This window comes from Pelodiscus sinensis, chromosome 5 (genome assembly GCF_052426305.1).
Source record: "Pelodiscus sinensis isolate ZL-2025 chromosome 5, ASM5242630v1, whole genome shotgun sequence".
NCBI classification, from domain to species: Eukaryota; Metazoa; Chordata; order Testudines; family Trionychidae; genus Pelodiscus; species Pelodiscus sinensis.
In genome coordinates this window covers 50,078,778-50,104,963 of record NC_143056.1, presented here as the reverse complement: position 1 = coordinate 50,104,963, position 26,186 = coordinate 50,078,778, and the positions used below count along the sequence as shown (strand labels likewise).

Below are 26,186 nucleotides of genomic sequence, written 5' to 3'. Positions count from 1 at the left end.
CTGGGAAGCCTTAGCCTCCCACTAGTTCGAATTAAGGGTCTACACAGCCCTTAATTCGAACTAGCTAGTTCGAACTAGGCTTAATCCTCGTAAAATGAGGATTAAATTCGAACTAGCGGAGCGCTAGTGTAGCGCCTATTAAAGTTAGTTCGAACTAACGTCAGTTAGTGCGAACTAACTCTGTAGTGTAGACATACCCTAATAGGGAAATGTGGCCAGTAGAAGCTGTGGGCTCACTGCCTGTAGATGACGGGCAGCACATGGTGCCATGGAGCTATTGCTGTACATACCCTGCCTTAACTCCACTGCTCCACCACCCAGAAGCTTTCTTAGTTAAACAGTGCCCAGCCAGAACCTGCTTCCTGAACCCTTGTCCCAGCCCTGAACCTCCTCCTACACCCAACCTGCTGCCCCAGACATGAGTTCCCCTGCACCCAAACTCCTTCCCAGAGCTTGCACCTGAAACTCCTTCTGGATCCCAACTCCCTACCTTGGGCCAAGGCCTGAGCTCCACCCATACTCCAAACTCCTTGGCCCAAGACCAGAGTCTGTACTGAAACCCTCTATCCCAGCCTGATAAAAAGTGAGTGAGGCTAGAGGTGGAAGGGGGATGGCATGAGCAGGGTGAGGCCTCGGAGAAGGGGTGGATTGGGGCAGGGCATCAAAGAAGGGGCAGGAAGGAATTGGGGCAAAGGTATTTGGGTTTGAGGTAGATCTTACATTACACTTAAATTGAAAAAGTGATCTTGTGGTTAAAAAGGTTGGAGACTACCACCTTACAGGAAACTTACAGAAGCGGATAGAGGGCTACTTAGCCCATCCTGGTTCCAAATCCATATAAAGACAAGTTGCTTTTCCAGAAAAGCATACAAGTAGTGGACAAAGTATGCAGCCAAATGATGTTCTAAGGGAGCATTGCACAACTTTAAATAAGCATGTGCTCTCATAGATAAGCAACATAACAATGAAGTGAGGACCATATTAAGTGAGGAGTTAACTGTATTATTATTTCTTTTGTTCCTTTATTGCATATTTTCTCACTTCATTTATAACATTAATGAAAAAGATGTTGTGAGGGAGTGAAGAGAGGAGGGCCTGGCATCACAGGGGTTAAACAAAACCTTTTGGCCCAGCTAGCCCCACCCTGCTTTACTGGTAGCCAATGCCAGGCCTGGAGGCTCAGTTAGGGGCTGACCAGCAAGGAGACAGGAATGTGGTTCTGCTGACTGCAGGACAGGAACCAAAGCCCGTCCACTTGGCCAGCCACAGGAGCAAGTAAGCATACAACCGCACCCCTCTGGGACAGTGGGGGAAACCTGCTAGAACCCTAGCTAAGGGGGAAATCTGGGCTCTGGGGATCATGCCCCAAACTTAGAGAAAATACTCATATAGGGTATGTCTACACTAGCCCCCTAGTTCGAACTAGGGAGGCTAATGTAGGCATTCGAAGTTGCAAATGAAGCCCGGGATTTAAATATCCCGGGCTTCATTTGCATCTTCCTGGGCGCTGCCATTTTTAAATGTCCCTTAGTCCAAACTCCGTGCTCGCGGCTACACACGGCACGGAGTAGGTAGTTCGAATTAGGATCTCTAATTTGAACTACCGGTACTCCTCGTGGAACCTAATTCGAACTACCTACTCCATGCCGCGTGTAGCCGCGGGCATGGAGTTCAGACTAAGGGACATTTAAAAATGGCGGTGCCTGGGAAGATGCAAATGAAGCCCGGGATATTTAAATCCCAGGCTACATTTGCAACTTCCAATGCCTACATTAGCCTCCCTAGTTCGAACTAGGGGGCTAATGTAGACATACCCATAGTGGGCTGGAGTTTCTAGGCTGGGGCACCAGCTGCAGGGTTCTGCACCCCTTTTCTGCTGGCAATTTCTGGGTTCTTAACCACTAGGCCATCCTGCTGCCACAGAGACTTGGCCACAGATGTTAAAAAACTAGGTAAAATTTTTTATATAGTTGAAAAAATAGCCTTTGTAAGAAATATTAATTTCATGGACAGGAACACATACTGTTATATACTCATTTGACCTACAATTATGTTTTTCTTCAATTGTTATTAATAAGACTTTTGGTCAGTTACAGTTCACAAGTTTTGAAGATTCCTTTTCAGATTTCTTTGGACAATTTTGCAGTTTTTCCATGTATACCTTCTTTCTGATATCAGTGTTTCAGAAGAATCTGTGCTTTACTTACTCGCTAGGCTTTCAATGGAGAATCACATTAATCCTTTTAAGCTCCTTATTCTAATGATTTATTTTGTTGAAAACCATAGTGATCCTCCTTTGAATTTTAATGATTGCTGGCTATTCAAGGATTCATTGTTTTGACTTCCTGTCCTTACCTTTGTTTCTTACATGTCTGTAGGGAACACCTGTCTAATACTGTATCTGGCCTTAGTTCTCACTGGCTTACCATATTCACTCAAGCCTATCCTAAAGCGTTAAGTTGAAATGCTAGCTATTCATCCATGAAAATAAATGTAGGATATATATTTGCAGAGATAGGCAGATAGACAGCAGAGGGATGGCTAAATGGATTGAGTCATTTTTCTGAGAAAGTAATATTTTTGGTATGAATAATAGTATATCATGATCATTGTAGAGAAGCTTGTTAAATATAATGTTAGCACTTTAAAAACCATTAGGCAACATTATCTATGGGGTTTTTTTTATTTCTACATTTTTGCAGCAAGTACAGTATGCTTACAGTTGTCAGAATCTTGCATCACTCACCAAATTTAGGTCGTGTCACTGGTTTAAATTAGATTTCAATTTTCATTTACATCCACTCTATAAATACAGAATGTCTCTTTAGAAATATAACTAAACATCATGAGTTTTCAAGAATATATTATTATAATACAAGATTGTAACAACTGGACTGTATGTATGCATAATACATTTTGTTTCTTATCTACAGTCTTTTGGACTTTGATTCAGAATACCAGGAGCTCTGGGATTGGCTGATTGACATGGAATCTATAGTGATGGACAGCCATGACCTGATGATGTCAGAGGAGCAGCAGCAGCATCTTTACAAGGTTAGAGCTACTGTTACTGCCTTTACCTAGCTATAGAAGATCTGATTAGCTTGACAAGTCTTTCTCTCACAGGGTATCGCAGCGTTCATTGTATGTATCATGGTGTCTATTAGAATTCCCTTCCCTGTCCCCAAACTCATTTCCATCCCCTGTGCACTGACAGGCTGCACCGACATCATAATTGCAAGAAAGTTCCCTTTATCACATTCTATTTGGTGTAATTCTATAGTACGACAAAGATTTGTCTTCGAGATGAATAGAAATAAATGAAACTGAATTAATAAATAGACTGAAACAAAATGAAGAAAAAATGAAAAGGTAGCATTTAACAAAATGTGTTTTGATTGGTGCTTTCAGTTGGATTTTTATCCACATTTCAGGCCTCTTCAGGGAAGAGAAATTTACCTTGATTTTGGTTTACTGCTGCAGAGATACTGGACTCTTCCAATTTAATTTTTTATTAGTTATTCATAAAGCAGACATTGTCATGTTAAGTCAATACACTTCCTTGTGATTTAAACAAAATGATTTTGAACTCATATATTGATTGGAAGCCCTTTGTCAAATAAATATATACTGTTTCCCTTATTTGCCATTTCTGTCTTAATCCAGATTGTTTTATCAGTTTTTTTTCTTTTTAATGGATAATTTTAATAGTTCCCCAAAATATAGATTTCATCTTAAAATTGTTACAGGCTTTACTGTCTGTCTGAGAAACTGTATTCAAGGGGCATAATGGAGGCTGGGGAAAGGAGGGAGATGTTTTCCACAGAAATATCAGGCTGCAGTAAATCTTCCTCATTTAGGCAATTTTTATTGGAGTAATTCTGACAGTTGTCATCCTTGAATTGCTTTGAGCATATGGCGTATTTCAAAGAGCAGATTGTGAATCATAAAAAATAAAATTAATAACTAACCACAGAATCAGCAATAGTATAATGACAAGAAACAACTACCCTCTAGCTTTGTTTTATTTCTTATAGAATAAATGGTACATTCAAGGTCAAATGGAAGTTGCTTTCTTTCGTCTAAGGTTACAGAATTTGAAATTTTTTTAAATATAATTTATAATTTTCTTGCTTTGAATTATAATGTTAATGCCCTTCATGAATTTTATTCTAGCTAATGTAGGTCCTTTTATTTCAAAGGACCTAAACAATGAATTATGAAATAAGTTATAAAATACATTCACATGCAGAGAATATTGTTTCAGCTCTAACTTATTAAAAGTCACAAGTGGGTTAAGTTTAGTGGCCTCAATTTCTTTCTTGGTCAGTCATTGGTTAATATTAAAAGAAAACTAAAAATATAACTTCACACACTGCTGATGGGCTCTGCCCTAGATAAACTCAGATTCCTAGATTGTATTGCAAAAAGGGACCATCTGTTCTGATTTCCTATCTATGACATGCCTTTAAATTCCATCCAGTAAACCCTTCACTGAGCTGAATAACCTGTGTTTGGTTGAAGCATCTTTGCCAGAATGGCATCGAGTCTTGACCTGAAGATATCAAGATAAGAAGAATCCACCATTTTCTTTTTTCTTAGTTTGTTACATGGCTAATCACCCTCATGGTTAAAAATTTGTGTTTTGGAAAAAATAGTGTATTACAAGTCAGGATTGAGATGCTTTCATACATGACAATTTCCAGAGTGCTTCCTCTATGCCTTACTTATGCACCATTTAGAAATGTTTTTTTATCTTGATATATTCCAAACACAGTCATAAAGATATACTTTGTCTCAGAACAGGAGGTAATATTCCTTGGATTTAACTGAGTCCTGAATTAAGATGAGGGCCTGAAACATAAGCCCATGTATCAGAGGTCAGTTCAGACAGAGTACAAGCTGAACCTCTGCAAACCAGGACTCTCTGGTCTGGCAGAACCATGGATATTTCAGGACCAGAGTGTCCCAGTAGAGGGTTAGTGGGATGCCTTCAGTGAGCTGCCAGTAAGACCAGGAGTCTGACGGGCCTAGCATGCTGCAGCTGGGTTGCTAAGTGGGGCCAGCAGGGCAGTGGGGCAAGGGAGCAGAAATGACCTCCCCTGGTCCAACAAAATCCCTCATCCGGGACCGGGTGCTGACCAGGAAATTGCAACCTGTAGTTGAGTCTGTAGCTCCCACAAATATGCAGGGCCTAGAGGCAATGAGCACAGGTCCCAAACTGGGCTAGGCACGTTGTCTGCCATCTCCCTGGGTGCAGCTCCTGCTTTCAGAGCTCAAGCCACAATTTTAAAGCTTTTAAGAATCTATTATTCTAGTACAAGTGCAGTTCTTCCACTGCAAACCCATAAACAGAGTATGCACCTACACTCTTTGGCAAAAGGACAGATTAGGTGAATGAACAGAGCCTTACAACATTCAGCATTTATATTTATAAAACCCAGCCTAGATAATGAATGATCTTAATAGTGACACTCTGCCTATGTGAAAGATCTGACTTAAACTCATTGGTGGTCTGCCTAGGAATCACAACCATGTGGTATCAACACAGTCTATATTTTATACTAAACATGGAAATAATTTGACTCTGCAGGGGAGGGGAGATCTGAAAAAAATGTAGGCAGCTGAGTAATCAAAACTGTTGAATGGTGGAGTGTGTTATGGAAACATCGGTTTTATTTTAAGTATTCTTTATCAACTGCCGCTTCAGATATGAACTTGTTAATTGCACTTTCAGCTTTTTGGTGGATTCTCCTAAATCCTCCAATCCCCTCCTCCCCGCTATTGAGCTGACAAGTAATTGTACCTCTGAGCCAGCTCAGCAAGCTTTCTCTGCCAGTGAACCTGCTGTGGTATCACTATTACCAACAGTAATCATTGCCCCTAAGGAGTCTATGAATGGAAAGGAGGTATGATAAAACAGGTAAATCAGGAGGGAAACATGTGCATTAAAGTAGCATAACATAATACAAAAATGTTAAAATTGCATGTGGGAAAATGAAATGCAACGGGTTAGACTATTTCCCCAGTTCCATATTTTCAGGTAACATACATTTAAGCCAACTCTTTCTGCTTAGCTTTGGATTGAAATATATTAGAAGGTTCTCAGAAACTCCATTTTTCCTTCTTTATATTTATAGAAAGAATAAAATATATTTAAACAGGAGTGTATAGGTGTATAGTGCAGTTGGTATTTTTTTAAACTGTAATTATGCAGGATAAATGCTGCCCTATTGTTGGCTCTCTTTCATTTTATTTTCCTATGTTTGAACACAACTTCTAAAGAGAGTTCGCTTTCACTCCTGCAGCCCTCTCCCAATGGTAAAGGAAGCAATGCATTCAATTTTTATTTGAAAACTGCAATGATTTTGAAATTTGACTAATATATATTACAGTTGCAAACACAGGATGGGTCTACATTTATAGCTATGCTGGTCTATAAATGACATATTAAAAAATCCTTATTTATATCTTTAGCATGTGGACGTGATGCCATACACCCCCTTTATATAGAGAGATCACATTGACTTCAGGTGGATTTGCATGCAGAGTGTTTGCAGAATCAGACCCACAGAATTTAAACTCTGCTAATGAATCATTTAGTGAGAACTCAAGTATGGATTTAATATCTGTACCTTGAATGTTCAACAGAGAAGCAAATCAGTGTTTATTGGAGCTATGGAAATTAGAAATGAATGTGCGAGACACAGAAAGTTAACGATAATTCCTACATTTTCCCCAGAAGATTAATTGTAAAACTTAATTGTATGTTATATTAAAATCCCATTTTAAATAAAGAAGATATGATTTTTAAAATTGTTAGTATATACAGAATAAATTTTTTTTTAAAAAAAACTCAAAATACAAATATCAGGATATCCTTTAATATTTGGATGCATGATTATAAAACTATTTAAGATGTTTGAAATACATACAGTATAAGCAATCCCTTGAACTATTAAGTCTTCAGCAAAGATGAACTCTACAGTGAATAGAAAAAAAATTAGTACAGCTGTTGGAAAGTCTTAGAAGAAAATCTGTCAATGTGGTTTTGGAACAGGTTAAATACTGAAGTCTCCTATCAAAGGGAAGTAGTTTCCTCTATTAAATAACATTAAAATGCACATCAAGTGTTAGGGGCTGCTAAAGAAAAATTGAAAAAAAAAACCCCAAACCCTACTGTAGTTTTTTGTTTCCCTACTGGAAGGTACACTTCATTTTCTCCTCTGGGTGTGCTGCTGCTCCATTGTGCTATTCACTGTAGCTCTGTGTGCTGTGGCCCTGAGTTGTTCAAACAAACCATGGTGAAAGTTTCCCTCATTTGCATCACTTCTAGACAGCCCTGTCGTACTCTTTGCTGACAGGAAATCACTGTCTTTGTCACCTTTTTTCAGTGATCTCCTTTTGGCAGAGATTGGCCATGTGACCAGGATTAATCACAACAACAGTTCTGGCTCAGAACTCAATGACATGTTTTCCTCGGCACTTCAATAACAGTGGAGAGGAGTCAGTAGGAAATGACTACATTAATTTCAGAGTGAAAAGATAATTAACACTTAAGGACTAATGCTATAACCTATGGAGCTATTATTCAAATTAAACCTAATTTATTGAAAACTTGCAAAAAAATCAACCCTTTCTTCTTAATGCTACTGTTACAAATAAACTTATTGGAGTCCTGGATTTAAAAAGAATAAACTATATTTCAGATAGTAATGCAAATAAACTAAAACTTAAACATTTGAAACCAGAGACTGAAGTATGTAAAGTGCTTACTTAGATGATATGAATAGGATACTGGCAAACAAAAGCAGCAGTGTGCTCCTAGAATGCTGTGCTTAAAGGAGTTTCCTTGGCAACAGAAATGCAGTTCCAAAAGTAGACAGAACTTTCCTCAGAAAACATACTATTAATAACAACCTTCCGGAACAACTTGGAACAATTTGACTACTTGGCAAATAATAATGCCAAGTGTTCTGCGAATTAATCTAACACATAACAGTTATATGTTTCTCTTGCCCATAATTCTCCTGAATCACAGAGCTGAGTTCTGTTCGCTTTGAGGATATGAATGTGAGAAGCAGTTCCAAATGTTGTTAAAGAGAAAGAAAGCAGAAATACCAGTAGCCTGCAAGGATCGATTAAGGTGCCCTGTATCTTTTTAACTTGTAAAAGATAGTAGTTCAACTAGATTACTTTGTTCTGTTTCAAACATGGACTATAAACCTACTGAATTCACACTGTAGTTTAGTCTTTATTTCAACTAAATTACTGCTCTAAAAAAAACAGATATTACATGATAAACTGCCAGTATTATATTTGGACTATGTCCTGTGAAGATTGATCTTAGTGCCCGAATTCTACAAGTTGCTGAGGGCCTCCCTTCAGTCTAGTAAACTATCTTCTTATACGAGACTGCTAACTGTCAGTAGGAATTAGGGATACTCACCAATTCTCAGGAAGCTCTGAGCACATTGCAAGATTAGGTTCTTCTTGAACAGAAGTTATAAATGTGCTATGCATGCAGTATATTTAAATACGACATCATTTCTATGTCAGCCAAGAGAATAAACTAATTTCAAATCTGCCTTGCCAATAGGAATCATTAGAATTCTTCTAAAGGCCATAAGCTTACTAGACAGGAAAGGTAGAATACTACCTTGACCTTTTCTGAATCCCTGGATCTAAAGGTTAAAAGTAATCAATATATCTCATTGTGCAGCTTGGTAATAAGTAATAACCATCATGTTAAAATCTAAATGATTGCAGATAGCACTTAAGTATGTTGACCCATTTGGGAGCCTTTTTAATTGCAATCAGGATAGTCATTATAGTTTGCTAATAAACTTTTAGGTTAAATTGCAAAAAATTGCAGCCTTTATCTTTTTGAAATATGACTTTTACTTTAATGCTGATAAAAACTGAATGTTGCAAGGTTAAAGCTTTGATTTTTATCTGTAGAGATTTATATTTTCCTTTCTTGTGTCTGTTAAAAAATTATAGAAAGGTTATAGTGTTGAATAATACCAATAAGAATATTGTTCATTTGCACTAGTTAATTATATCACTGTTTAGTGCTCTTACATTATGTCTATAGGTATATAAAAAGATAGATGACTTAATAAAAAAATAATCGGACCAGTTGCCTCCGATTTGTAACATGTTTTTATTATGCAGTTATGCCAAAGAGCTTCCGTGAGTGAAGCTTTCCAGGGACTCAGAAATATAGTATGACTCTTTCTACACAAAGAAACCAAACTGCATTTCATAATAGGTGTCAAAATGACTGGCCAACTTAAACTCCTAAAAGCTGTGTGATAGGAGCATGAGCAGAGTTCACTACCTATTATAGCAAAGTCTCCTAGACACTTATAGCTCTGTGTTGAACCTGGTTGATACTCTGCACACCAATGTTTTCATTTTCAGCACCACTGGAAAGGGTAACTGGGGAAAACCACTTTTGACATATAGTGTAAAAAGGTGGTTTTTTTCCCCAACGAAGGGGCCTTATTCTATGATTAAGACTATGATTGTATAATGGGTATTTTTAGTCAAAGTCATGAATAGGTCACAGGCAGTAAACAAAAATTCACAGACCATGATCTGTCCATGACTTGCATTATATACCTACCACTGACTAAATGTTGGGTTTGCTGAAGGGGGCTCTGGGTGTGCTGCAGGTGCTCTGGAGGGGAGGATCTTGCCGTGCTGCAGGTGGTCTTAGCAGGATGTGGTCCATGGGATGCGCAGCCACTGGTGCTGGGAGAGTAGTAGGACATGGCCTGGGACTGGTGCTATTATGTGGATTGGGGCAGAGGCACAAAGCAACGCATGGCCCAGGACTGCCACTGGCTAGTGGGGATGAAAGTGCCTGGCCTAGAACTGCTGCTGGTGCTCTGTGGGAGGAGTGTCACAGTTGCTGCTTGGGAGTGGAGGAAGGTGCAGTGGACCAAGACTGAAGCTGGTGTAGCTGGCCCAAAGGCTGCCAAAGCAGCTTGGGTGGTCTCCAGGCCAGCTGCACCAGCTACTACAAAAGTCCTAGAAGTCCTGGAAAGTAACAAAATGCATGATTTCCACGACAGACTCTCAGTCTTATCTATGATTAAGATGTTCAGGGTCTATGGAAAATACCTTTATTTAAAAAGAAGTAGAGAGAATTATTACTATCAAGAAGTTTTATTTAAAGTAATGTTTGCCCTTATTGTTTCAGTAATAACAACAGGAAAACACTATGATTCTGTAGCCATGGTAATCAAAGTAAGGATAAAATATGGATGAAAAAGGAAGAACTGTATATTCCTGTCTGGTTCTATTTTGAATGAATAAACATGTTTCTAGATGCAGTAAAGTAGTGTAGGAATTCTTCTGGCATTGGCCTCCAGTTATTCAAAAAAACAAAACAAAAACAAACAAAAAAACTCACTCCCCACATTCAACCCAGCATATTTTTTTAAATGAATTCCAACATGGAGGAAGGCTATATTTATTCACCTTGTAGGCACATTTTATTCTTAAATAATATTCATAATAAGACTCATATGCAAGTCCAGCCAAAGTGCTTTTACTACAATACCTACAGCAAGGAGTAACAAAAGGTGCCTTTTGGACACTTCCAAATTTCCTGTATTCCGGGACTGTCCAGGATCCAAACACTTTAGAGAAGCCCCAAGGCTGGTATAAACTGCACTCAAATACCCACATCCAAGAAGGTAATTGATGCCGCTAAGAATAGCCATTGTACACTAGCACTATAGCCTCACTCCTTCTTCTGGGAGTCTCAAGACGGGGACTGGGAGTCTCAAGACAGGGACAGTGGAGAGGTACTCCACTGGTGGCCAGATCCACCCACCCAGATTCACATTGCCTGTATGTCCCAAGTGTGAAGACACATTTATACTCTAGAGACTTATTATATTATAACAAATCATCAGTCCATTCTAAGAAGTCCTCTAATGTCTAATACAATGTGCACTCAAAGGAAGTATCTGTAATTTCCTAATTTTCAGAAGCATTACATCAAATGAAAACCAGTTGCAAAGGAGTGAAAGTCTGTGAAGTCAATTGAGTTACTCCCACTAACACCACACCAGTGCTTCATTTATCATTAGATTTTAAAATATGAACGTTCAAAATTTTTAGATTTTCACAAAGCAGTGCATGATTTAATTATTCATCTTTAATCAAATAAGTGCAGGTCACCTAACAAAAATCCCCATGGAATGCTAAAAATATTTACTTTCATCTGAAATTTGCTCATAAAAATTCTAACAGAATAATACCAAATTCCTGAGAGCTCAGTTCACCACAGTAAAGAAAGCCCAGGGTCAATGCTGATTTCTCCATCTTTCATTCAAACCTTTGAGCCACCCTTGCATTGTACAATAAAACACACCTTTTGAGATCTTTTCTATATAATAAAGCAAAGTAGAGTGAGTTAAGCGTGGAGTGGTAACTTTAAGTTTGAATGTTGAGCTTTGGTTGGTTGGTTTGTATACTTGTTTGCTTATTTACTGGAGAAGCACTTGGATCGAAAAACATTTAGACATAATTTGAGCATAAAAAGACCACATGGCTAAATATTCTTTACCTTCTTTGAATTTTGATCCTACCTTTCCTCCTTTTTTCACCTTACTCTGCCTAATTCCCTCATTTTCCAGAAATAAATCTCAATATCCCAATATCATTTGACTTACTACTTTCATTGTATTCATCCTGGCATCTTATTCCATATATATAATATGGTGTATGAATTTACTCTGAGCTCCCAATTTACTCTTAGAATAATCTATTATTTTTTATGACATAGCTATTATATTCCGCAAACAGGTTTCATGTACTATTGCATATCTTAAAAAGGATTTTAATAGTTTTCTTTTAAAGCAAGCAAACAATCAAACAAAATATGTTTTTTCATGAGGCATTGTTATGCTAGATCAAGACAAATTCTTTGGCCCTTAATACACTATTGATGCCGGTACTCTGAATACTACTCATACAAATATGCCCAAAAATCTGTATTGCATGCCAAGTTTCAGTTTAGTGCAAATGTATATGGCCAAGTTATAATCTCCTGAAAAGTTCCTTAGGCAGACCAGGCATTTGCATCTGATGTTAAAGAAAAAGCAACTATTTTATGCCAAAAAAAATCGCAGTTGGGATTTTAAAGTTTTCTGAAGTTTCCTTGCAAAATCCACAGTTAGCTGCAAAATTCACCAGATTCTGAACATAATCTATCATGTGTGTTTTAAGATTTTCAGCCAGTATGTGGAAAAAATCCTATTTCATTGCTTGCAATATCAGCTGGAAATTTAGATATTAGCTATTCTTCAATATCAATCATAAAATTTTGTCTAGTGATCATTGGTTATGTGGGCTGCCCCAGTAGGGAAGAGCAAGAACCATTTAGGTATTTGAAGGGATTTGCTAGGAGCTGTGAAGCTTAGGTATAAATCGGTCTGACTTTACTTATGATTGCATGGGAGAATTACAGTTAAGTATTCCTGATTCCATAATAGAATCCTAAAACATAACATATATCAACCTGCATTGATCTTGGAGGGAGGAGCATAGATTGCATGAGGGAAGTGTTTAAAAGAGGCATCAGGAAGGAAGTCTCTAGGTTCATGGCTTGAATGCCAGTGACATTATTGCTGTCAATAGTTTTCTTAATAGTTTAGTTTTACAAATATGAGGTCTTCTCATGTTATTATCCAACATGAGGTATGTGAGAACATGGTGGCAACAGTCAATCTGAAGGAAGAAGTGAGTGTGATTAACAAGAAAACAAAGCAGCTCCTAGAAAGAGAGCAAACAGGTAGCATGGAGAGACTCTGGTCAACAAGAGAGGTAGATTTCAAGACAAAGAAATCTTGCAAAAGAAATTAGTGTGTTTAGAAAGCTGGTGGATACAGATGAAAAATTGAAGGTAGAGGGTTTTTTTAGTGCATGTGTGCAGAAGGGAAACTTCAGAAGTGAGACACTGTTGCCAGGAATAATGTCCAAAACACACCAGCTGATAAAAATATCTGAGTACCATTACTCCAAGCAGTATGAGTTTGTAAAGAAACAGGACGCCAAAAAGCAGAAAAAGGATAGATACTTATGTTTCACCGTTGAGAGCTTTGGTATCTGCATATATATTTGGAGACATAAATGGTTCCCTAGGCTCATTTATGGGACACATGATTCCAGTTTACCAGAAAGATTGTTGGGAGGAACAGATCTGACCACAGAGAAATGCTTCCAAATAACAAGGGCATCTGAACTGTCCAGAGAAAGGATCAAAACAAAGACTGCCACTAGTGCAGAACAAGACCACAGACTCAAGTAAAAGAACCTCAGGTAGAAGGACAAAGGCAGAACAACCAACAATGAAGGCATCATAGTCAAGTATAGATATGTGGAAACCTACGTGAAAGGCAGAAAACAAATTCTGCAGCCTACAGGCAATGATGCAACAGAGTGGGAATAAGAGACATGTCATGTTCCAATGCCATGGCTACCCCAAGAAGAAAAAGGTAGTAGCTTTGCTTGAAGGTGTCTGCATTGTGACTTTGACAGACGCAAACATTGGCAATATAAATGTACTGTAGAAGCAGTCTGCCAACCATATTTGCAGCTAGGCTATTTGATCAACAACCAATTCAATTCCAGCTGAATTGTGGAGCCAGCTGCAATATAAACCCAGAAACACTGATAAACAACAATTCTAGACTGGAGGCATGGGACCAAGTACTGGTGATGTATAATAAAACCCTTCCTAGGTCAGTGGATGAATGCAGACTGCCAATAAGAAACCCACAAAATGACTCACTGTCAGTTGGCATTTATAATAGTTAACACACAAGAGTGCTACCCACTTGTGGGCAGCAGGAAAATGCAAGGCATGGATTTGATCATGGGATAACACCAGAATATCCCAAATGTGTGAGAAAAAGGAGAACAGGGTCCTGAAGCCCTAACCAGCATTCTAACAGAGATTTACTCTCATTGAAAGTAGGACAGAGTAGAACAGCAGCCTAGTAGTGGTGAGAATTTTAGTAAACTAAGGATCTGCATTGACCTAAAACCACTTATAAGATCATTGAAAAGACTACCCTTTACCAACTATTGAGAACATAATGCCTGATTTATCCAGAGCAGAAATGTTCACAGTTTGTGATGTTAAGAATGGGTTCTGGCATATTAAGCTAGATGAGCCATCCAGTCACATAACTACCTTTGCCACATTCTTATTGGAGGAGAAGCAAGGAAGATGCAATCCAGGCCCATGATAACAAGCTACCACAACTCCTAGTCAACAGCAGAATATTAGACAGAATGTAGACAAGCTGAAGCTAAGGATAACTAAGGTCCCCTGCATTGAATATTGGCAGTCACTGGAAAACATTCTCTAAACTAAAGCATGTGAAGAAATTCCAGAAATTTATAGGGATGAACAAACATTTTTCCAGATTCTGTGCACACCTCTCAGACACCTGTGACTCCTTGAGGTAATGACATACAATAACGCAATGTTGGAGTTGTAAGACAGCCCAGGCTAGGCATTTGAAAGAGTACAGATAATCATAAAGACAGTGCACTAGTCCTAAAGTATTACAACACCTGGCACAGCAACAGCCACAGAATGATTCCTCAAGAAGGAGGCTTAGGACCAGGCCTGATGAAAAACCAGGAACCCATACCATTTGCTTATAACCGTCATAAATGCAGAAAGAGGATAGACTACTGGCTGTGCTCTTTAGATGAGAATGATACCATCATTTCACCTGAGCATAAGGTAGATGTGCAGACTGATCACAAGCCATTAGAAAACGTCATTAAGAAGCCAGTGCTGAGTGCACCCCAATGACCACAACACATATTATTGAGCTTGAAGCACTATGAAGCAAGGATAAGTGCTGCCCAGGGTAGTAACCATGGGTGTGTCTACACTGCACTGTAACTCTAAATAAGATATGCAATTTGAGCTATCTTATTTTGATGCTATTTCAAAATAGTTTATTTAATCATTTGGCGCTGTCTATTCAGCACCAAGTTTTGAAATAAAGCGCTATTCCAAAACGTCCCTTATTCCTTGTAGAATGAGGTTTACAGGGATGTCGGAATAGTGAGCCTGAAATAACAGGCTTGCTGTTAAGATGCGGGATAGTGTAATGTAGACGTACCCTATGATGGCAGATACACTTCCCTTCACCAGTACAACACAAATGGTTCTGTAAATAAGAAACAGCGTCTGTGAACATGCTACAGTGCTATTGCATCTCTGCTGGGAGGTCGAGGCAGTCAGCAAAAAACTCAACAGGATGGAATGCTACATGTGTTAAAATGATTCATACTCCAGCATTGGCCAGATCACAAGGAGCGAGTGCCATAGCAAGTGAGCAGATGCTAGCATAAGAGACACAGCAACAAAGATTGTTAAAGGAGAAAATGTAACAACCTTCATGGAATTTAAAAGAAAGCAAATATATCGCAGGAGTTTAGAGGATGCAACAGGGATCCAGTCTGTGCTCACATAACTGGAATACCAGCTGCAGTTGTAGCACCTCTGCAAACTGCTCTCCTAACAAAGAGCCTGTTTAGTTTTAGAAACATGCAGTCCCTCCCATATTATTATCGAGCATGAAATATGATGCATCTGAAAACAGGAGCGGGTATTCTGATGGGATGAAACAGACACGAGTATTTCAATAGGTCTTCCTGTACCAGCAGTCGAGGATATTATGACGAGTCAAATGGGTTTCTATAGAACAGAAAAAAATTGACCCAAATTATTACCAAACCAAAGCAGAAACTTTGTTGATGGCTTGGAAGTGTTGTGACTAACTTCTGTCCCTCCAAGTTTATCATGCCTCAGTATGTCATTATTTTGGACATAACTGGAGCCGAAATGTTCAAGTACCATCAGTACTGTGTTTACAATATTTCTGGGCAAAGAAGAACCAAAAATCACATTATTAAGCCTGTACTAAGGAGATCTGTGGACCAATTTTACAGAGAAAAGAAGTTTGTCTAGATAAGGTTGCTAAGCCATTGGTTGCTGATTTTAATCAAAGCAAACCTGCCAACTTTTTGAACTGTTCTCATCTCTACAAGTTTCCATTTTGGAGGTTTGTCCAGGTATACTGAAAGTAGGACAGGCATCACTAGATATGGATTTTATTATATAGATGTCTGGTGCTACTCAGCAAATAGAATGTACTGTGCAGGCAAATCAATGTTTATTCAAATCATTACAGGGAACTTTCCTCATCCTCCCTTTATTTCCATCCAGGCCCTGCAGGCAATCCTTGACTTAGCCACCCTTGTAGGACACTTAAGCTGGACTATAAAAATAGAGAGAGGGGAGAGCAGGAGGTTAGCTCCCTGCTATATCAGTCTTAGGAGTCCACAAGCCCCCTCCCCTTTTGTGTTCCTTTATCTAGTACCTCCTTTTAAGTCCTTTACCAGGCCATTTATTTGATCCATGGATGCCTTCCCTATGCACAGGACATCCACCCAAACTTACAAAATAAGCTGTGACATACGGCTTATCACCTTTTCTTCTTACCTTAGAAGGTCATCCTGATGCTCATTGTGGGGAAAGTGAAAATAGCTCACTCCATCAAAGCCAATCTGGTAGTGCAGGAAAAATTCCTTCCCAGACCCCCTTAAAAAGGAGTGGCTAGAAAAATGCATAGCATTGTTCCTAACCCAACCTGATATTCACCTTCATTAGGAAAGGGAAAGTGGGTACTGGGTTTACTTGCAGCATCAAACAAAAAAAGCTTCCACTGCCCAGGGCATGTACCTTTATACCTTGTGGACCTCACGTTCCTGGGGGATGTCACAGCAAGCCTCAGCAACCCTTACCCACACTTTAATTGCGGTCATTCTCAGATACTGAAGAGATATTAATGACTTCGCCAGTCACGGATGAACATAGTAGCTTTTAAATATTAAAGGTACCATATATTTTCACTGAAGTGAATGTTTTGATTTACTCTGGAAGAAGATGGAGATGTATGTTTTCTGGGCCAAATCCTGTTTTGTAAAGCATAAGTGCACTAGTGGGGGAAGAGGACACAGAGAATATCTTTTTTCACAGTTTACATGCAGCAGCAGTGGAATGGGATTTTTCAAACAATTACTCGAGCACCTGGGTCAGGAGTCCCTAACCACTGCATTCTGATGACCCCCAAGATCGCAATCCATTTATTAGTAGGTGTAGTTGGTCACCAGCAAATACTCTGCACCTGGGGCATGTATTGCTGGGCGGGGCTGCTTGCTTCTTTTAAAAGTGATGCAAAATGTGACTCAGTGTAACCCTCATACCTCCTCGGTGTGGTGTACTGACCCTTCTTGTGACACTGAGACCACTTACAGAGAATAATGTGTGTGCTCTACAGTCTTAGCTAGTAGATCACTGCCTTTTAGCTCATGCACTAGGAGGCTCATACACTATGCTTCAATTCCACCCACAGGTGACTGGGGTCTGTGGGTGTTACATCAGCACATCTCCCACCTCTCTGGCCCCCATAAGCATTCCTGGCCAATACACTGAGGTAAGTACAAGCCCTGGACATGGGAAGCTTCTTTGCTCCATGCAACGAGCAAAGCCAGCACTCACTTGCCCTTCTCTGGTGGAGGTGGTACAGGTGAATATCAGGTTGGGTTAGGAACAGTGCAGGGTCTTTGGATGGCCAACTCCCTACTCTGCTTCTCTGTAAGAGTGAGGAGAGCATTTTGATTAATACGTGTGTCAAACATAAACATTTTCCATCACAAATTCAAATTGTGCTGCTGCTTTTCTGAAGCTTTTTTATACATTAAGTAACTCTTATTGGTGCCAAGAATTGCCAAATTCAATTATTGGCATCAGTGCTGTTAAATGAGACATGTGTCTTAAAAATGAAGACACAATAGACTTTAAAAACAGAAGTTGTTTTTAAATAATTATAGTCTCTCTTTGGCATTAATCTATTCAGTACTAACTTCTTAATTATTAGGATATAGGTCTAACAGAACCACCAATATGTGGAGGGGATTAATCAAATACTCAATAGCCAGTTTTTCAACAATAGGGGAGCATGAGTCTGCGAGGGAAGAACTCAGTCCAATATATACAGCCATCTTTAGTAGAGTAGGCAGTTTCCTACAACAGAAAATATAAGAGGGCTCAGTGTCAAACCCATGAGGAACAATGCTCTATATAATTTAAAAGTTTTGCTCACTCTCCCAATAGGCCATCTTTGGTTTTTATGCAATAAAAAATATGCAATAAAAACTCTCTCTGATGTTAACCACATACTATCCAAAATTACCTGTCATATTTTGTTTAACTTTTGTATTTAAATTTGGTTCTGTTAGCAGGGATTCCAGCATGTGACTGATTTCATTGAGCTGAGAGTCAGCAAACTGTGGGCTTTTCCAGAAGATGACTCATCCCATATTAAGAGTTCATAAATGATTTAAATCAGGAATAAAAAGTTTTAATAGGAAAGGAGCCAATAGTAAAGAAAGGGATGCTGAACAAACTGAAAGCCAAGGAGAAGACTGAGCGGGGAGAGGAGATAAGAATTTTTTTATTGTATATTCACAAAAAATAGAATAGAAAATAGGAATGATCCTCAGGGTAATACACAGAGGTCTCCAGATTGTTCTGTTGTAAATCATCTGACAGTTACCCCAGGGTCTTTCACATAACCAAGGATCATCATGGCAGAGGATGGTCCCAGCCATCTCTGCTTTTATCTGTCCATGTTCCTTCTGGCAGGTAGGGTAAGAGATGCTCCAATAGCTTTACAATACTTGAATATTCTCCTAAACCTGAATAATCCTCTGTTGGGTTTACATTAGCTTTGTGTTGGTGGACTGATGCAAGGTGGGTTCAGAACAGCCATGAATCTGAGCTAGATTTGTTTTACCAGATCCCAAGACTTTGGTCTGTTAATCTAGGTATTGTGCCTCAAGCACTGGCCAATACTTAACACTCTGAGGTAGGTGAACAACAGCGTTCTAATTTATTATCTTTGGGGTTTTTCTTCTTCATCAGCTTTTCCACGAATGTCTACTTTTCTCTTTTAAATGTATAATTAGTTCATTTGGCCACCAGATGGCCTACCATGCTGTATTGTACATCCTGATTCAGGTCTTGAGAAGTGCACATAACAATATGTTTTAAAACTTCTAGTGTTAGATGGCATTGTATTGTGGGTGTGATGATGTGGAATTTGTTAGCTCTGCATTTTGTTCTACCAATCAAATGTAAATGTATTCACACTAATGGGGATTTTCAGCCTTTACTGTGAATGGTTACAAAATTAAAAACATATGTAAGGCCCTAAAGATTTTTGCATGGCTTAAATATTCAAACTTTTTTCTTGAGTGCTTAATGGCTTTACCAAAGGACAGTTAACTTCTATCACTGCTGTTTCTTCAACAAGTTACTAAAGAGGCAAAGAGTAAAATCAATATACCGGCAATACTTCAAATGTCAGTATCTCATGCCAATCACCAATGAGCTAGAAGAATTATATTTAATAGAACTAATGCCGTGGTAGTGTAGACTGTCAATATTCAAAGGCAGGCTGAGCCATTCTGAAATATGATTTCATTGCTTAAATTTATTTAAACTTAAGTTAAATAGCAATGTACTCTTATAGTGGGAGAATCTAAAAAAATTTAAGATAGAGATTGTAACTCAGACCCAGATACTTTAGTAAATTCAAAAATATGAAGAAACCTGTTTTACTTCAGTACAATTAATAAAATGTAAAATGATGGTTGAACTAGAAAGTAAACTATACTCAGACATTAGAACAGTCCAATAACTATTCAGGAAGGGTGTATCAACTTAATAATAGGAGCTGTTTATTTTTCCTGAAATTTTTAACAATGTCCATTTTGAAAGAGATGAGTATAAATTAGAAGATGGACGGGGTACACTTTCTCCCCACTTCCTATTGTCCTTTAAATTGTAGCTTTCATTTCCCTTCACCACATAGAATAACTGAATACCCCAGCATAGAGCAATTGACACACCTCACTAGGTAGAGAAATCCATTGAAAGTTGATTGATTGATGACATCGGACAACTTGCTTCCAATCTACAGCTTGTCGTACTGTACCTGTATCTTACAGGTTTGTATTTGAGCTGTCACACTAGTGCTGTTAACATGGATTGCTACAGGACTAGCTGTCCATGAAAGCAAAACCAAAATGGTCTTCAAAAGATGCCAATAAAGGACAAGTTCATATTTATGTTCTAAGTATTTCCTAGGAAATTCAATTACAAGTAATCATTGTAATTCCATATTCCCTTCTGTGCCTTCTTCCCTAGGGATCTGTGCAACTGAAGGAGATTCAAACTTCCCTGTACTCATTTCAGAATATTTGACTGCAAACCTTTCTGTTCTGACTTTTCCTATCAAAAGGTTGATTTCAAAAGAATGTTGGCATCTTCCTGCATTTCTGACATTCTTAAAGATAAAAATACCTCCTCCAAATTTCAATATAGACATTTTTCCATTTATTTATGTAGGTTTAAAGAATTAAAATGCAAACCAATCAAAGTTCAGATTTATCATTTATCACCTCCAAAGAGGAAGGCGTAAATAAAAAAACATGGGGCCTACGTGGACACAGCTGACAGTTTCAGGGGGACTGGAAACATTAGTTACCCAGAGTCACTCATTTCCACACTCATTTTGTGACAATCACCGAAAGTTCACAAAGTTCACTTAAAGTGGCCAGGCATCTGCACTGGAAAATTGCCTTTTACAGGGGGAGTCTTTATCACTGCCACTCAGTTGCAGCACTTCCTGCCAGTATATACCAGAAGATAAAGAAAGTGCCAGAAGCAGAGAGGAGGGCCATGGCAGGGAAAGGCAAGCAAATGGACATTATGAAACAAAGCTCTGTTATACCTAACTCTCCACTGGTATAAGTTAAAGATGCCTCAAGCGCATCTTCAATTTATGCCATAGCCGGTGGCTGAGAATCAAGGAACTATGACTGGTTTCCCATCAATGCATTTCACCTCTACCCCCAACCTCTATGTAAGTGTGTTAGAGAATCAAGCCACAGAGTTGTGCAAAATGTGGACATTTGAGGTTTATAGGCATTTGTTTGATCATTTTAGTTCACAGGAATTGACAAGCTCAGACACTCAAAACAAAATTCATCTGAGACCAACAGATGTCTGGTTTCATGTCAGATTTCTGCAATAACAATGTGTTTTGTAATGTTTCTGACCACAGTGGTGTAAGCCATTCACAAAAGTACAACAACATAAAACAGCTGAAAACTGAAGCTGAACAAAATTCAAACTGGAATAAGGCATGCATTTTTAACAGGGAGGGCACGTCCAAAAACCAGAACTTATTTCTCTTCCTATTTTTTCCTCCCTTTGCCCATTCTATGTGGAAGGTCTTTCTACCTAATTTTGTTTCTTGCTTAAGTTTTGCTGAAGTTGCCTACCCTGCTTTACAAGAAACCCTACTAGGAAGTGTATTTTAAATCTCAGTTTCTAAACACTGAAGATTACAAGAACTGTGCAAATTATTGTAGATAGTGTATTTTAGAGTGACCATGGCCACACTACTACCATGCCTTCATTAATGTTCAATATTGCAAATAAGATAGCACCACTTAGTTTTCTAAAAGCAGAACACATCATGGAAGTCCCATTTCCTCCAGCATGAGCTCAGCTTGAGTAAAAAACTGCTTATGCAGAGCATTCTGGCCCAGATTTTTAGGGTTGCTGCATTCAGTATTGCAAAGCCTAAGAAACGTAAATCTAATTTTCACAGTGATTTAGGTACTTATATGCCTAAATCCCTTTGACTTTCAAGGGGACTGTGGCATTTAAGATCCTAAATTACTCTTAAAAATGACATTTAGGTTCCTAAATCAGTTAGGCCACCAGTTCTCAAACTGTGTCGGGACCCCAAAGTGTTTGATGACCCTGTTTAAATGGGGTCGCCAGTGCTGATGTTATATTTGCTGGGGCCCAGGACTAAGGTGAAAGACTGAGCCCAGTCACACAGGTCTAAAGCCCTCAAGCTTTGGCATTCTCCAGGATGGGAAGGGCTTCAGTGGTAGGACATGGGCTTCAGTCCCTTTCCTGGGGTCTTGTACCCTCAGGACCTCACTGATCTGTAACAATATAGTTTTTCTATAGCCTTCCTGGAAGGCCTGTAGCCATATTGGTAGGCCTAAACTAAAAACTTCCTCTGCAGCCAAACTGAAGAGCAGTAGCCATTAGCTGTAAAGCTTGGAGTCACATACTCACATTCCATCTAAATTACATTGAAGTAGTGACACACTAGGCTGTGAGAAAGAGACCTTGTCCTAATAGCACCCACTGTCACCAGATAAAATGGGTAGAGAAAACTTAGTTAACAGCATTTTGTCTGGCAAGAAACTGTTTACCAATAGTTGAGGTTGTGGAATCCGCATTCTATGATTATTGTCCTCACTTTCCTATTGTTTGTCTGTGTGATCTCTGTCTAGTTTGTAACTGTTTCTGTCTGCTGTGTATTTAATTCTGCTAGGTGTAAATCAACTAAGGTGGTGGGGTCTGATTGGTTAGGTAATTCTGTTAAAATATGTTCTGATTGGTTAGTAAAATTATACTAAAACAATTGGTTAAGGTATAACTAAGCAGGATTCAAGTTTCACTATATAAACTGGAATCCAAGAAGAAGGAAAAGGGGAAAAGAAAAAGGAAAAGGGAGAGAAAGAAAGGAACACCAAGAAGAAGGAGGAAAGACTTGGAAGAACTCACGTCCAAAACACAGCCTAATACCAGAGCTGCTAGGATTCCTCTGCATGACCATGACGTGCAGCAGCTAAGATCCAGAGAGTCTGACCTTGCCTGGCCAACAAGGGAAGTCTACCTGCCTTTATCCAGCTGGGTGAGGGTGACACTGTGTGCTTAGCATGTGTATTCTGCTTGCTTGGGAATTGTCAATGAATAGAGAACAAAAATATTACTGTGTGAGGCTTTTTCAAACCTGCAGGAAGTTATTCCTTGAGCCCTAGCAATTGGATAAGGGTGGGTGTTTAAATTAACAGGGTTGCACCCTAAGCCCTAGGCACTGGGTAAAGGTGTGTGTCTCTAAAGTATGGAAGGGATAGAGAAATTTGTGTGGGTAACAGGTCTCCGTTGAGGGCTTTTGCTGGACCAGGGTAGGTCATAGCACCATAGAGCTGGAAGAGACCTCAGGAGGTCATCAAATCCAGCCCCCTGCCCAAGGCCAATCCCAACTAAATCAACCTAGCCAGGGCTTTGTCAAGCCAAGACTTAAAAACATCTCGGGATGGAGATTCCACCACCTCCCTAGGTAATCCAATGCTTCACCACCCTCCTAGTGAAATAGTTTTTCCTAATATCCAACCTAAACCGCTCCCACCACAACTTGAGACCATTGCTCCTTGTTCTGCCATCTGTCACTACTGTGAACAGCCTTTCTCCGTCCTCTTTGGAACCTCCCTTCAGGAAGTTGAAGGTTGCTATCAAATCCCCCGTCACTCTTCTTTTCTGCAGACTAAACAAACCCAAATCCCTCAGTCTCTCCTCATAGGTCATGCCCTCCAGCCCCCTAATCATTTTGGTCGCCCTCCACTGGACCCTCTCCAATGCATCCACATTCTTTCTATAGTGGGGGGCCCAAAACTGGACACAACACTCCAGATGTGGCCTCACCAAAGCCGAACAAAGGGGAATAATTACTTCTCTAGATCTGCTGGCAATGCTCCTCCTAATGCACCCTAAAATGCCATTAGCCCTCTTGGCTACAAGGGCAAACTGTTGATTCATATCCAGCTTCTCATCCACTGTAATACCCAGGTCCTTTTCTGCAGAACTGCTACTTAGCCATTCGGTCCCCAGCCTGTAACAATGCTTGGGATTCTTCCATCCCAAGTGCAGGACTCTACACTTGTCCTTGTTGAACCTCATCAGATTTCTTCTGGGCCAATCCTCTGTTCTGTCCAGGTCACTCTGGACCCTATCCCTGCCCTCCAGCGTATCTTCCTCTCCCACTAGCTTAGTGTCATCTGCAAACTTGCTGAGGGTGCAATCCATTCCTTCTTCCAGGTCATTAATAAAGATGTTGAACAAAACTGCTTCTAGAACAGATCCTTGGGGCACTCAGCTAGAAACCGACCACCAACCTGACATCGAGCCGTTGATCACTTCCCATTGGGCCCGACAGTCTAGCCAGCTTTCTATCCATCTTACAGTCCATGTATCCAATCTACATTCCCTTAACTTGCTAGGAAGAATATTGTGGGAGACCATATCAAAAGCTTTGCTAAAGTCAAAGTATATCACATCCACTGACTTTCCAATAGCCACAGAGCCAGTTACCTCATTATAGAAGCTATGGTGATCAGGCACGACTTGTCCTTCGTGAATCCATGTTGACTCTTCCTGATCACTTCCCCTCTTCCAAGTGCTTCAAAATGGATTCCTTGAGGATCCGCTCCATGATTTTTCTGGGAACTGAGGTGTAAGGCTGACTGATCAGTAGTTCCCTGAATGGTCCTTCTTCTCTTTTTAAAAGATGGGTACTACATTTGCCTTTTTCCAGTCATCCTGGATCTCCCCCGATCTCCACAAGTTTTCAAAGATAATAGCAAAAAGCTCCACAATGACATTTGCCAACTCCCTCTTTACCCTCGGATGCATTAAATCGGGCCCATGGATTTTCTAAATAGTTCCTGACTTGTTCTTTCCCCACTAAGAGCTGTCCACCTCCTTCCCATACTACATTGCCTAGTGCATTAGTCTGGGAGGTGAACTTGTCCATGAAGTCAGAGGCAAAGAAAGTATTGAGTACTTCAGCTTTTCTCACGTCATCTGTCACTAGGTTACCTCCCTCATCCAATAGGGCCCCACACCCTTTCTGAACACCCTCTTATTGCTCACATGCCTGTAGAAACCTTTCATGTTATCCTTCACATGCCTTGCTAGCTGCAATTCCAATTGCACTTTCACCTTCCTGATAAATCCCCTGCATTCTCGAGCAATATATTTATACTCCTTCCTTGTCATCCATCCATGTTTCCACTTCTTGTAAGCTTCCTTTTTGTGTTTAAGATCACCAAGGATGTCCCCAGTAATCCAATCGGGTCGCCTACCATATTTGCTTTTCTTACTGCGCATCGGGATGGTTTCTTCCTGTGTCTTTAATAAGGCTTCTTTAAAATACTGCCAGCTCTCCTGGACTCCCTTCCCCTTCATGTAAGCATCCCAGGGAATTCTGCCTATCAGTTCTCTGAGTAAGTCAAAGTCTGCTTTTCTGAAGTCCAGAGGGTGTATTTTGCTACTCTCCTTTCTTCCTTTGGTCAAGATCCTGAAATCTACCGTCTCATGATCACTGCTTCCCAGGTTGTCATCCACCTCTACTTCCCCTACTGGTTCCTCCCTGTTTGTGTGCAGCAGGTCAAGCTGCATATGGCCCCTGATCGGTTCCTTCACCACTTGTACCAAGAAGTTATCCCCAACATTCTCCAAAAACGTCCTGGATTGTCTGTGTACTGCTGTATTGGTCTCCCAACAGATGTCAGGGTGATTAAAGTCCCCCATCACAACCAGGGCCTGCGATCTAGAAGCTCCTCTCAGTTGTCCAAAGAAAGCCTCATTTACCTCATCCACCTGATCATAACTGGTTCCTCTGCTACTGGCTCTCCAGAGCCCTGGATCAGCATCAGCCTCCTGGCTGACTCCCCTTTGCCACCAGCCTTGCTGCCCTGCCACCTCCTTCCCTGCTATGCCAGGCAGCAGTGGCGAATTTAGGGCAGGATGAGCGGGGTGGCTGCACCAGGCCCCATGCTTCCCAAGGCCCCGTGCATGCGCTGTGTCAAAGGAGGGGCCCCATGAAATTTCACTGCCCGAGGCCCCGCGGTGCTGCCCAGGGCCCCACGGCACTCTCATCTGCCCCTGCCAGGCAGCCCAGCTTCAGCCCAATTTCCTGCATGCTGAGCTCCTGACCCTGCCAGGCAACCCTGCTGGATTGTGCCTGGCTGCTCAGATGCAGTGTGCCAGTCAGTCCAGCTGCGGGGAGCTGCTGTGTGGAGGTAGGACCATGGATGTTGCCAGACAGGGAGTCTCAGATTACAGAAATTTGACCTGTAGTAACTTATGTTGTCAGAAGGAAATTGCAATGCAAGAAAGTGTAAGAAACCCAGATGTG

General features: G+C 40.0%; 1 protein-coding gene across 2 annotated transcripts in view; it reads left to right on the top strand.

Annotated features, from left to right (window-relative positions):
* AKAP6 (A-kinase anchoring protein 6) overlaps positions 1-26,186 on the top strand; it is a 379,467-nt gene that overhangs the window by 278,154 nt on the left and 75,127 nt on the right. For both annotated transcript variants that reach the window (XM_089778447.1, XM_075926957.2), the window contains exon 9: positions 2,934-3,054. In XM_089778447.1, coding sequence (XP_089634573.1) covers positions 2,934-3,054 — 121 coding nt within the window. The remainder of the gene's footprint in view (positions 1-2,933; positions 3,055-26,186) is intronic.